General features: G+C 33.7%; 1 protein-coding gene across 1 annotated transcript in view; it reads right to left on the reverse strand.

Annotated features, from left to right (window-relative positions):
* The window catches only part of KIF6 (kinesin family member 6), a 149702-nt gene that overhangs the window by 99773 nt on the left and 35427 nt on the right, over positions 1 to 14502 (reverse strand). Inside the window, exons 8-10 of the mRNA XM_077781856.1 lie at positions 11592 to 11735; positions 7205 to 7291; positions 4061 to 4164 (exon numbers count right to left, since the gene is read on the reverse strand). Coding sequence (XP_077637982.1) covers positions 4061 to 4164; positions 7205 to 7291; positions 11592 to 11735 — 335 coding nt within the window. The remainder of the gene's footprint in view (positions 1 to 4060; positions 4165 to 7204; positions 7292 to 11591; positions 11736 to 14502) is intronic.

A 14502-nucleotide genomic window follows, 5' to 3' on the forward strand; every position in this document is an offset into this window, starting at 1 on the left:
TCACCATTTAACACAGAATTCTGAAATCCAGACAGCTATAGCTTTAGTCACACAACTGATAAGGTGCATCATATTATAATTTACCATTCCCAAGAAGTCAAGAGCATTTTTTTTCCATTTTGTTTTAAACTTAGTGAATGGTAACACGACATTGTAGAAATTATGAGGAAAGCCTATTTGACGGATTTTTTTTCCTTCCATTAAATGAGAAAAATTAAAATTAACCCCTGAAGAATTTGATCTTTGAGGAAAAAAAATAAAGAATAAAACCCAGCTTAATCATATACTACCTGAAAATATTTAGCAATTCCAACTGCATTGAGTAACCCAATTTCCTTGGGAATGCTCTGAATGCAAGCAAGTAGAATGAAACCCATTGTTACAAGAAATATTCCTCATTTCTTGACTTAGTAAGTCAAGAAACATACAAAATATAATTTTCACATATTATTAACACTTATTTCCTGGGCAATTACTAACACCTAGTTCCTGCAACATGTGTAGAGAGCAAAAAAAACCTATGCAATACCATAAGTACTATGTTAGACTAAAAACTATTGGATCTACACACGAATCATTGAACTTGGCTTCATTTTAGCATCTGTCTTCTACTGAAAAGTGCCTGAGATAGTGTTGTGTGGGACAAAAACAATAAATGTGTAGTCAGTGCATGGAGTTTTTCACAGACATGTTTTATACCTTTGACCATATGTGCTCAGCACCAAAGAATTAAAAAAACCCCTGGATAAGAATACTTTCAGCAGATTAATTTTGCTGTGACCTCTGTTAAAATATGTATGATTAATAAAAAAAAATAAAAACTAAAACATATCCAAAGGATAAGAATATCCTTTCTAACAGTTCTCCTTACTAGTCAATTATTTACAATAAAATTAACCACAGACTTCAGTCAAAGTCTAAGAATTTGAAAAAGAACTATATAAACTTGAATTATTTACATAGATATATATACACACATGATGAGATATAGTTTAAGTTTAAACAGAAGATATCCTAACTAAGCAAAAATGTCTAAGCAGCATTTGAAATCCATAATAACCTTAATTAGACTTTCCTCTCTGACATTTAAGAAAAGCATCAATAATAAAAACAATAATAATAAAATAATCCCATACAATATTAGTGTCTTAAGAATCATTCTTGGGTGGCCACTTGAAATAAAGCACAACAGAGTATATTGCATTATCACCTATACCAAGTTTCTTTTCTTCTTCTCCCTGTCATAACAAACTGATCTGTATGGCCCCTGATAAATAATATTATTTAGCTTTCATTATAGATACAAAACCAGATGCAAATCCCAACACAGACATTTTCCAGTAATAGTCAATCATGATTTTATCAGCCATCATCCAGGTCCATACTTCTGTTTGGACTACTCACTTGTATATTTATTCTTTAATGTGTACAAACTCTCCAGATAATGAGTAGCTCCAAACTCAGATGGCCAGTCCCAATAAACAGAACTGCCATGGAGATTTGCTGTTATGTGTTGATAGACTCTAACTGGAGACAGAACACTTAGATGCTATCTGCTGATTGTCATAAATGCTCAGAACATTTATGGACCTCAAGCTCAGTCATGTAAATCATCATGGTCACAAATGTTATTGCCATATGAAAGCAAGCTCAAAAAGTATAAATGTTCAAAACCACAAAAAGATACTGTCATTGAAGTAGTGGCTTTTTATATTATCATTTAATTATATTTTCATTTGGGTGTTTGAGCTGCATCCAGTTGTTTATCTGTGAGCACGCTGTTTGCATGAACACAGAGAAAATGCAAAATTAATAAACCCTGACATTTGCTATTTTCCTTCCCTTGAATTGTTCTAGAAAAGATTAACTTAGCTTTCAACATTCCATTCAATGGCACCCCAAAGTGCTAACAAGCCAGTCTGACTCATGTATGTAGCAGTTATTCTCTAACACTCTCTTTGCCTCTCTGAAAAAAAACAAACCTATATATATATCTATATATATATATCTTTTTCATTTTGAAACATATTAAGAAAACAATCACCGAAAAATGTTGTTACATGGCATCGATGACTGATAGGGTAAATTGTTTGAGGCTCTTCTTGTTTAGTATTCAAAATTACTATATCCCAGTCAGCAGTACTTAAGTGCTCTTCTGTATTTTAATTCCACAGCATTTGTTCCAAGAAAGAACTTAATTTTGCAACAATGAATACATGTGCTGCATAAGCCTGAATAAATACAAGTAAATGATAAATTCAGAAACCTTAAAATTTTGCACTGACCTACTGTAGCTGAGGTCCTTGAAAGTTATTTATCATTATGTGACTTAATGCAGGTAGAAACTCATAAAAGTCTACACCTGGCTTCTTTCTGGAGTAACGGGATGCAAAATTCCTTGTTATGAGCTCAGAAGAAACATTTTCTAATAGTGTAATGCACTGTATATTGTGCCACATAGATAAAAAGGAAAAACATAAAACTAATACACTTTTTAGTCACTTTTTTATTTCTGAAATCAGGCCTCCCATATGTATGCTATAGTGCAATTGTATGCAAATAGTACATTCCTAGTTTTTCTTTGCATAATCATAATGAAAAATTTAATCAACCATTAATCCATTACTATTTATAACCTATTCCTATTTATAAGACTGACATTTCCATGGCAAAAAGGTAAAAAATCTTAGGAAATAAGATTTGTGACTGTGGTCTTAGAAAACCCAAATGATTTTCAAAACCCCAGTTTCTCTATACAAAGTAAGCAGCAAACAAGACCACAGTGGAAAATTAATGTGACAAATTTTTACAATAATTCTTTAGAACTATTATACAGATTCTTACAATAATTTTTACAAAAACTTATTTAAATCAACATTTAGATTATCTAAGTATGTCTGAATAAAATCACTGAAAGTCAGTCATCTTTTGAAGATTAAAAGGGTTTCTTTTTAACCTTCTGCAAGGGTAAAAAGAAGCTAACTAATAAAGGGCATTTAATTCTCCATATAATGAAAAAGAAAGGTACTTTTATTTCTCTGGCTAGTCTTGGCACATCTAGTGCTACTCTGTAATGTTATTTGTGCCTTTGACTCTTGTGTTTTGGCAGATGACATATATATATATTTATATATATATATATAAACTCCATAGGAACCGCAGGGACATTTCTGTTTAGGAGAATATACTGATAACTGCTGATGTAAATAATTAATAATGACAACAATCTACATGAGAAATTCAAGGTTCAAGGTAGCAGCTTCTCCTCATGCCTCCAGACCCTCCTGTGTGTCAGGGGAGATTGTTAGCCCTGGTAGTTGTCTTCTGGAGAACTCCCTTGAGAAATTGGTACTGTTAATATACTAATCAAACAAAATTAGGCAGGTACTTCTTTCTTTATAGAGTTTAGCTACAGTAATTAAATAGGTCCATACTACATACTCAATTTTTCAAGCCTAGTAATAGAATTCAGTTATTGAGAACATTTAGACCTGAATAAATATATAATAATTATTAATTCCTAGGTGTTGTACTGATCTGTTACTAAAAGCTACAGAATGTTACAATACTTACATGACTCAGTAGTATATTTCAAAAGCATGTTCAGTTAAAAAATAAAAAGTATTTGGCTTGCAAGACTGATTAATTGTGGATCCGAAATGTGAGATTTCTTTTGGTTTATGTCAAACTAATGTTGCAGCAGGATACATTTAGCACAAGAATATTTTTTGAAATCGACTCAGATTGCATATCCAGTTTTGAGAGAGACTGTTTTTCATTTTGCCCTATTATACAACACTTCTTTTTGCCTGGCATTTGACAGGCATCCCCATCCTTAGCGTTTACTTCACTTCCTCAGTGCTGAGGCTGCAAAAACACAGCCAGCAGCCTCTTAGAGCTTTTCATGGAAATCTGCCATTCTAAACTGGCACCTAATGCCACTTTATTATTCACAAGGAAGTTTAAAACTCTGAAATGAATTTAAATATTTATGCCAATAAAGAAACTGATGAAAAGTATAATAATCAAAGAAGTAAATGGAAACAATGTAAGACATTACTGAAGTAGCTCTTCTTGGGAAAGCTCCGATGTTCTTTGCTTGCCAGTCACCAGCGCCAGCTCATCCTTCAAATCCTGAATCTCCTTTTTCAGCTGGACAATCATCTACAAACAGCAAGGCATAAACTAAGCATCACCTACAAATTAATAGTTAGTTTATGATTTTTTCAGTAGAAGGTTGAGTTTAGGTAAATATAATTTAGTTTTGTCCTCTTTTAAAATAATATATCTTTTCTAAAAACTGTCAAAATGCCTTAAATACACCAAGTGCCTTTTCTTTCTCTTTTTCCATTTATAAACCCAAGAAAAGTCTTCCAAATACAGTAAATTCTTGTGTTAGAAGACTTGGCTGTACAGAAAGAGTTCAAAAGATATTTTGCAAAAGAGAAATATTATTTGTAATAGGAATAAAAAGTTTTTCTGACTATTCGTTTTTCCTCTTAATAATGAAAAAACATTTAAGAACTGACATCTTTTTTAGAGTGAGGGCAACTAGACAACAAAAGTGATTTTTTTGTTTTCCCTTATAGAAACAGAAATTTCAAAGCAATATCAATTTTAGAATTACCTTTTTTCTTTTCCATATGAGATTTCACTATTATTACAATTACTGTGTGCTATACTTGTAGGATGCATTAGTTGCTAGCAACAAACTGATGGTATAAAGTGACATTATGAAATTAAATTTTATTAATGAATAGTAATGTGATAATATTACATGGAAAACTTAATTAGATTTTTTAATTCTAGGAAGTCATTGTCAAAATCTGCACTTTGGGAATAAATATCTGTATAAAACCAAATTATACTAATCATTAAGCTCTCAAAGCCAAGTTTTACAAAGCAGGGCAATATGCAAATACCTAAGTCTAAGACATAAATGAGTGTATTCTTGGACACTTTATGGTTGATCACTTAATGAAGCCTCCCTTTATATGGCTCAAATGTATCAGTAGGCCAGTGATATTTTTTGCATACACTGATTCCACGTGCAAAATAAGTTTCCAAGAGAAGAATGTTTTTAAGGAAAATTAATCACTTTTGATTGCATGCACTTTCCAGTAATGAGATTGTTGAAATTGATGATACATATTTTCACTGGATATTAAAGCTCCTTCAAACATTTCTATTTCTTTTAATGGATAAATTTGTCATAACTTTCTAAGTTTTTACTTTGAGAATCAAATTATTTAAAACATGAATATGATTACTTCTTTTAACTCTAAACCAGTAGTTTATATGAGGTTTTTTTACAATAAAGTAATTATTTTTTTTTTTAGAATAAAGCATGAACATCTATCATACTATTTTATTTAATAGTCTATTAAAATTATGACTGTTAATTAGAGAAATTGCAAGAACACCTAGAGAATGTTGCAGGCCAAACATTTTACCCTAATTTTTTGTTGCCCCATTTTGATGCCACACTCTGATGTAGTTTGTGCCAGCTGCTGAGTCAAGAAAATTAAATTTGGTGCTGGAGTGGAAAATGGTAGACAGCTGAATCACATTAACATCTCTGTTCAATGTTCAAATTTGTTAGAATGACTGACTTCAATCTGACAACAACAGAAATCTCAATTTCAGGATATGGATAGAAGATTCATTTTCAAGTATTATCCAGACAAACTAAAATCTACAGAAGCAAAATAACTTCATTTCTATTTTTACATGAACACCAGAAGAGATCAGGTTTAATTCAAAACCTTGATTTTCAGTTTAAATTATGTCCTTGAGCCATGAGTGAGAGAGGTCCAAAGATGAGTCACTTAAAAGTACAACAGGTACAAATTTATTTTCTCAGTAAGATTAAAAGTCAGAAATTCTCCATTATGAAGAATAAAGTTTATACAACAATCTGACTTAACTCAGATGTACCAAGAGGTACCGGGAACCCCCTTTATAAAGCATGCATTCAACTCACATATGATAGATACTGACAATAAATTGTATTTTGATTTTTCATAAAATTAATATTATTTTATTACAATAAAATTTTATTTTCATTTAAAAAGTCTTAAATCCAGCACTTTGAATAATAGGGTTGCACAAACACAGGGCCATATAAATTCAAGGCACTTGTGTTCCCCTGCCTTTTCCACAAGAGGGGATGGTTTTCTAACTCTCATGTGTCCACTTTTGCTTTACTTGCTAAATGATCCTGCAGAGTGAGACATACCAAACTCGTGGAGTATAGCTCCACAGGATGTAGTAAATGTTCAGGAGCCTGAATGTGCATTACCTCAATCAAAGCTTTCTGTGGCCATGGAAAAAACGTTTTGCATTATTTGCTACTAGAAAATCTATGTAGAAAAGAAAAGAGGACAGATAGAAATAAAGAAGTTGTTCGATGCCTGCTGGGTTAGGGTTTTTTTGCCCTTTTTTTTACCTCTGTGATACTATTGTTATCAGAATTTTTTTGCAAAGAAAAAATAAAAAAATAATAACAATGGAAAAGAGAACCAGCTGAAAACCTGATAAGGATCTTCTATTCCCTTTGAAAGTCAAGAATGAGAGACAAGAAAAAAATAAAGGCACAATTATTAACAGTAACTGAAATATGCTAATTAACATCAAGTAACAATGAATAAAATCATTAGCTAAGAAACTAGCTATTTCTGTCTCCTTTGCTTGTTTCCATCTTTTTTGCCAATGGTAACTCCACAGAGTTCTTTCTTCCTATCTAAAATGTTCCTTGAATCAATTTCAATTAAGGACTTGGTATATTTCTCAGCTTTTGAATACACAAACTGTTTCAGTGCAGCTGTGTGCCTTCATCAAGTGACTAGCAGTCTTAGTACATTCTTAGAGTTTTAGAGCCATCCAATGATTTGTGACTATGATTTAGGAATTATCACACTAAAAAAACAACACTAAGGTGATAATGAAAGTGACCATTTCTCCTCGATGCTTTAAGAGTTGAGAAAGCCTTTAGAGATTAGATAAAGATCCACTTAAATACGATTGCATCCAAAAGAAAAGAAAATTAAAGTGGCAGTTATTTTAAAGAAAGAAAGTTGGAGCTTGCATCTGAAAACAATTTAATGGGACATTTCAGTATAAAATCCCCAACATCACATTGGCTGCTATTGATTAATAACTTAAACCAAGCAATCTCCTTCCCTCTTCCCCAGACAATTCTCACCAATCTGGGGTCAATTTCTTCATTAAGAACTGCTTCATTCTTAATAAGAGCAACTCGTTGTGCAAATCTGCAGGTTGATATAGATTCCTGGAAGAAAAATTTTAAAAAATGAGAGAGAGAAGAGAATTCCTATTACCTATGCACCAGGTAAGTAGCCAGACTTCTAATGAAGCCATTAAACTACCATTCAATTTTTTGAGTATGTTACAGAAATATTCTATCATTTCCTATTCCAAAGTAACAATATAAAAGGGAAATTATGTTAGCATATTAATGATAGGAGCACATAAAACTGGTAAGTCATAGACATATTTTACCAATACAGTTTATCCCCTGACCAACTGTGTTTCATGTAAGTCCACAGCTGGAACTAAAGGATAACAAAGCCATGCTACTCAGAAGACAATAACCTTTGAATGATGAGAAAAAGAGAAAACTAATGAAAGTTGTGGTTTTGTTGCTATTTTTGTTTTGGCTTGTTGGTTTTGTGGTGAAAAGGGGACTAGGCAATTTATGTAAAAGGAGCTGGGAAAAAAGATGGAGGGAAGAATAGCTGAAATATAGGACTACTGAGAAACAAGCTAGGAGACAAAACTGAGAGGCATACAGGGGAGCTGTGATACCAGATAAAAATCTGTCAGATGAGCTAAGACAGGGATCAGCAAGAATGAAAGTCAGAACAAAAAATGATACAAGACTGAATTTGCTGGGGAAACTCTGTGATAGTCATTGTGTACTCCCATCTAGTGCACAGAGAGAAATCAAAGATGCTGATATGTATTGTTCTCACATTCCATATCAGCTTACATTTAAATGCAGACCCTGCTATAAGACATATATTTAATGAAAAAAACCCCAGCAATTATCTCCAGTTCAGTCAAATAATAAAACATAGAACACCAGGCAGCAATAGTCTTAAAGATTCAAATGATGCTTGAGAAACTGTATGATAAATCCTTATGGGATGTGGCAGCCTGCATTTAAAAGAGAATTTGTACCAGAGACCCTAAATTAATACATTACTGTAACAGAATTTTAAGAATGGAAGTAATTCTGCAGTTTTCAGTCCTCCAATATAAGAAAATACCACTTGAAGTATTATATTAATTCATCTTTTTCCACACAACTTCTGTCTCCTTAAGTGCTTGGAGGTTTTGCTTTGGAACCCTGAATAAGGGTTATATGAGGAAAGATGATTCTTGCTAAAGATACAGTATGTACTGTGGAAAGGAAAGGAAGGAAAGGAAGGCTTTAGAATTAAGAGAATTACACACTGCTGGGTTGTTAGTTGGGTTCTATGTCTGCCTCTGCTTTTCCTTTGCTATGATGATCAGCCAACGTGATTTAATTAAGTTCTAAACATATAGTAAGTACAGTTTTATGTACAGTACATATGCATACATTTCCACTAGATTTCTTAGCCCTGTTTAGTGTAAAGCACATATTAAATTAATAAGTAGGTAATCAATTAAGTTCTCCATGTTCAGTATGATAGCTTACAATTTGCTTATTCTATGCCGTCAAAATGGTAATTAAATCAGACATCTAATTTCCTAATCATTTTTATACTAAGCTTATCATAACAGCACCTCAGGGCTTTTACAAGAATTAATCAATTAACCTTTGCTGCAAATGTATAGAATGATTACACTCAACAGAATAGAAACTGAAGTCAAAAGTACCAAAATATTATACTCAGTTGTCATTTTATGATCTGCTGTTCAAAACAGCTTCTATTCTGCTTCAGTTACAGCTATATTTTGTAATCTATCTGCAATTCAAAATCAACATCTTCATCCATGCATGCCAAAAAACTAGCACAAAAAATAATTTGACATAGTGACTCAAGAAATTCTCTACAAACTCATTGATAGAAGTAGGAATATAATTTAGTTGTCTAGAATAATAATCTATTTATCCTCTTCATATGAGTGCCCTTTTTACTCTGAATTTTCTGCTTCATTGTTTTCATTACAAGAAACAGCACTAGGTCCTTCAGAAAATGGCTTTTATTATACAACTTCAGTTAATACTGTGGGTAATTCTATCTTGTGCATCATTTTTGAGTGAAATGTACGCCCAATGGAAAAACAAACCAACATGCAACCCTAACATAGCTATGGAGAATGACTCATGCACCAATCATAATTCTGACATTATGTGATGATTAGCAATTTACTTATCTTTTTATATATATTAGCTTATCATACACCTTTATTATTTGGACATTTCAGATTTTGGGGAGCAAAATTTGGTGGGTTTTTTTTTGGTGTTTTTTTTGTTGTTGTTGTTGTTTTGCTTTACTTTATTTTATTTTTGGGAGGACTGAAGAATAAAATCTGTTGTGTAAATAGTGTATGTTAGAGCAAGAACATGGAAATTTTCATATCTTGCTCTGGATAATTGCTTGATCTAAATATTTACAAAATAGAAATCTGGAACACAATGTGAGACACACCTGATGAATTGATATATAAAAGGCTTTTGATCTTACAGAGCTTAAAATACAATTAACAAACTTACCCAGCTGCCTTTGTAACCAGACATTATGTTTGCACAATTATGTTTGCAAGTCTGAACAATATGTTTTCATTTAATAGCAGAGTCCACTTTTCTAAAGGAAAAGCCTACAACTAGATGAAGTATGGTTTGAGTATAATATTTTCCACTGTATTTCAGAAAACAGACTAAATAGTTTTTCTTTTCTTGTTTATTCATATTAGAATGCTTTTATGTTAGGAAAATCAGGAAATAAACAGATTATAAATGGCTTTGAGCAGTGTTCTATATACTCACATTGCTACATGTTCTAGAATAAAATAGACTAGACTATTTCAGTTGGAAGGGACCTACAATGATCAGCTTGTCCAACTGCCTGACCAAATTAAAGCATATTGTTCAGGGCATTGTCCAAACACCTCTTAAACACTGACAGGCTTGGGGCATCAACCACCTCTTCAGCTTGGTCCAGTGTTTGACCATTCCCCCAAAGAAATACTTCCTGATGTCCAGCCCAAACAGATCTTTGAGAAACATATGTCCCCTGGCATATCACTGAACTATTCCCACACATCCTATCCTTGGATACCAGGGAGAAGAGCCCAGCACTTCCCACTCCACTTTCCCTCCTCAGGGAGATGCAGAGAGGAATGAGGTCATCCTCAGCCTTCTTTACCCCAAACTAGACAAGCCCAAATTTCCTCAGCTGCTCCTCACAGGACATTTTTTCCAGACTAGCCAGCTTTGTTGCCCTCCTCTGTCTGTACTCAAGGACCTTCACATCCTTATTCACCTGTGCGGCCCAGAACTGCACACAGTGCTCAAGGTGGGAATGGCAGACAGCAGGATAATCACACCTCTTTTGACCTGCTGTTTGTGCTGTGTTTGATGCATCCCAGGATGTGGTGCTCTCTTGGCTGCTTGAGTTTACTGCTCATCTGACCAGCACCCCTGGATCCATTTCTGCAGGGCTGCTTTCTATCCGCTGGTCTCCCAAATTATGCTTGCGTTGGGCATTACTCCACTATAAGTGCAGAACTCTTGTTAAATTTCATCCCATTAATCATAGCCTAATGCTCCAATATATCTAGATCCCTCTGCAAGGTCTTCTGTCCCTAGAGAGTCAACAGCATCTCCCAGTCTGGCATCATCAACAAACTTGCTAATGGGTTGTTCAACTCCTGCGTCCAGATCATTGATGAATGTATTGAACAGAACTGGCCCTGGAACTGAACCCTGAGGAATACCATTGCTGACCTGTCTCCAGACAGAGGTAGCCCCATTCACTACAGCCCTTTGATAAAAACTACAGACCTATTTGTAAAAAAAAAAAAAAAAAAAATATATATATATATATATATATATAAAACATCACTACATATAATTCCAGTGCAGGAAATTGGTGACAGGACACAAAATATTTGAAAAATTCCATAAATCCTAAACTAGCCCCCCAATTTCCTTTCTTTCCTAGTGAACTCTCAATTTGTCTACCCTAAAATCTTGACTCCGAAGAAGTCTAACAGAAGTTCTGCTAAGGTTTCCAGTGGAAATGCCCTTTTATAACTCAAAAATTGATTCACCAGGAAATCAGCAAATTGAAAAAAAGAGTAGTTCATTACTAGGTGCAAGGTATTTCCCAACTGCTACTTGACTTGAAATTCCATAAAGAAAAGCACATTTCTCTGAAGGATTTGTTTCTATCCTACAGCACTTTTCACTGATTATCTATTTCTATTCTAAATTATTGCCTAGAAACAAAATTTAAATGTCCTTTTAAAAGGATAAGAAAAGCTTACACACTTCAATTTTTAACTATATTAAAAATCAAAAGAGCAGCATCTATAGAGAAGTGACAAGATTTTTGTTCAAGATAGAAATAACATACGCCTATGTTTCTTTTGTCCATAGCAAGCATTGCTATCATGGTAGTCATGCAGTTTCCTCCCAGGCTGTCTCTTAGCACTGAGGTCATCATAGAGTTTCGGTAAGGAATGTGGGACCTGTTTTTCTCTGCAAGGGCAATTATTACCTGAAACAACAGCAAAAATAAAAGACTTAAATGTATATGTCTCTTAATGTTTGACAAATAAAGCACATATCCAACATATAAAGAACAAATCCAATCTGCTCAGGAACTTTTAACACAACAAAACTGGGATGCTTATGCAGCCCACTGTTAGCTGCAAACCCACTGGCTTTATTGAAAGAATTCCAAGTTAAATTTCAGCAGGTTTATATGTCTTTGTAGGAGCTGGACCTGAAAGACCAAATACATTAAATTTTATCATGCCCTAGCCTTACAGTCTTTCAGCAACATGGAAACCGAACATGATAAACTCAAACCCACAGGTTTTCCTAAAACACAGGAACTTAATGAAAATCTTCCTCATACTTTTTTGTCATGACTACAAAATATGGATAGTATTAAAGTAAAAATTTCCTCAATATTTGCTAAAGAATGCTTTAAAAATTACACATTCTTAAAACATGCGTTTCCTACATGGGCCAATATATTTCTGAGAAAATGTCTTGGAAAGCATAGCACAAATAAAAGGGTGCATGATTACAGTGTACTGCTGGAAAGAAGTGATTCAGTTTAGAACATATATGCCTTGGCCAAAAAGGAAATTGTACACCTACTATTCTCAGTTTCCCTCCTCAGCTGTTTACATTATGGGACCTAATTATTAAATAAAAAGCTAGAATACACTATGATGTCCTGTGATATAAAAGATGTGAACTGTTATCTGGCCAAGCACTGTAAAATTTTAGCTATATGAGTTGTGCAAGCTCTCCTAAATGATTAGGAGTTGGTTTTTCATTAATAAATGTTACATATCAGTGTATATTTTGTTTATGCTACATTTTAAAAAATTGTTATATTAAAAAATTTAGTAGAGTCTTTTTTGTGGTATTAGTTTCTCTTAATGGTCTTCAGAAAGTTAAAACTATAAATCTTACACTGGCAGCCCTGAGAGACACAAATGCATAATAAGAAAATTACTGTCTTGTAAAGGAATCTGGAAACCCATTCCTGCATCAAGGTTTTCAAATCTCATATATTACAACTTGTTATATAGAAACATGTTAAAGCTTTATTGGTTTATAATATTGCATAGAAACCTCATAGTAGTCTAGCACATATATTAATAAGCACATTCCCTGCCTCTTCTACACAGAGACTATAATCAGAATAGACAAGATGAGAAAAGAGTCAGAGAGAAGACATGTTATTTCCATTAAAAAGGGGAACATTGTCATAGGGGAGTTCATTTTTTCTGAAGTCCATGCAGGAAGTTGGCAGCCCAGTTGGAATCTGAACCCTCTCACACTAATGCTGAAAAGCTGTGACCAACTATCGTGATGCATTGTCATCTATCATTGCACTGTCATGTGACAGTCCCATAACACAAACTGTTTTAGTCTAAAGTCCCATTAGTAAAACTTCACCTTAATCACTAAATCAATCCTTACAATCTAATCATGTAATCTGGAATAGAAAGGGGAGAATCTGAAGGAGAAGGCAGTAATATACTTTGAGAAAGTTACAAAGACCACCTGTACAGAAGCTGAACCTGGATTCTCTAAGAGGCAACAAATGCAATAATCAAAAAATTGTCTCATTTAAGAACGTACTATTATCCTTTAGATATAAAAAGGGTTTTCTTTAATACCTGCAATTTTAAGCTTAACAATACCACTAAAGCAGAAAATTTCATTTTGAGTAGATCAAACAAACCACTTTAAGTCCTAGTTGCTGTCAGAACTCTTGTCACTTCTTGTGAAATTGAATCCTTTATGAAACAGAGCAGGTACAATCTCTCACAAATAACTCCACTGACATGTGGAAACTCTGTTATCACAACAGAAAGTGCAAGGTTTTCAAATGTTTCTGACATGATCTGAAGTATTCCCAAGAGTCCCTGTTTCCATCCACATCCTTTGTACAAGGAACAGATTTGCAGCAGTATCTCACACCATCATGCTCTCAGAGAATCCTCAATAGATGGGCATTTTGGTGTGCATCCCTTGAAGAAACAGAGGTGTCAAGTACACCCCTAGCTTGCTGTTTAGGGTATCATATGCTCTGAAGCCATATTCCTGCCTGCTTCAGAAGGCTTCTTTTTGTTTCCTGTCCTACTTCCCATTTCTAGGTAGAGTTTAGAAGCTTAAACTGTGGTCTTTGCAGAAAAAGAGCAACCGACCAACAAAACAAAACCAAAAATCCCCAAACAAACAAACTATAAAAAAAAACCCTTTGGTAAATTTAGGCAGCAACCATCCACTAATGGTTAAAATCTTTCAACATTCTGTAAATGGAACATGTGTTAGAAGACTGTTAATGAACACGTTCATTAAAGCAATGAGGACAATGTAACCCGGGTTTTTTTTGAGAAATAAATAATTCCATCGTAGTGTCAAATCACATGGTAGTATAGCTTAATTTGCAACTCTAAATCTGGTCCAGGTTCCTCCATATTTCTATCATAAGGGAATATCTACATATGCACAGTTATATTGCAGTTGTAATTCCAGAACACACTAGTACATCTCAGACAGTAAAAACTACCCAGATACAGTACTAAGGACTTCCAAATTCCTGCTATCATTTCAGATCAGCTGCATAAAACTATCTTCATTTTTCTCTAGATGTAGAGACAGCTCAGAGTAAAAGTGTAGTGGATTTATTTGAAGACTTTTTAACATGCTGTGGATATTTAACAAGTAGATCAAGTGTGGTAACACAGAACTGTGTTCTTATTGTCATCTCGATACAAATCATTTAATATGACTAT

Source organism: Lonchura striata, chromosome 3 (assembly GCF_046129695.1).
Source record: "Lonchura striata isolate bLonStr1 chromosome 3, bLonStr1.mat, whole genome shotgun sequence".
Classification (NCBI taxonomy): domain Eukaryota; kingdom Metazoa; phylum Chordata; class Aves; order Passeriformes; family Estrildidae; genus Lonchura; species Lonchura striata.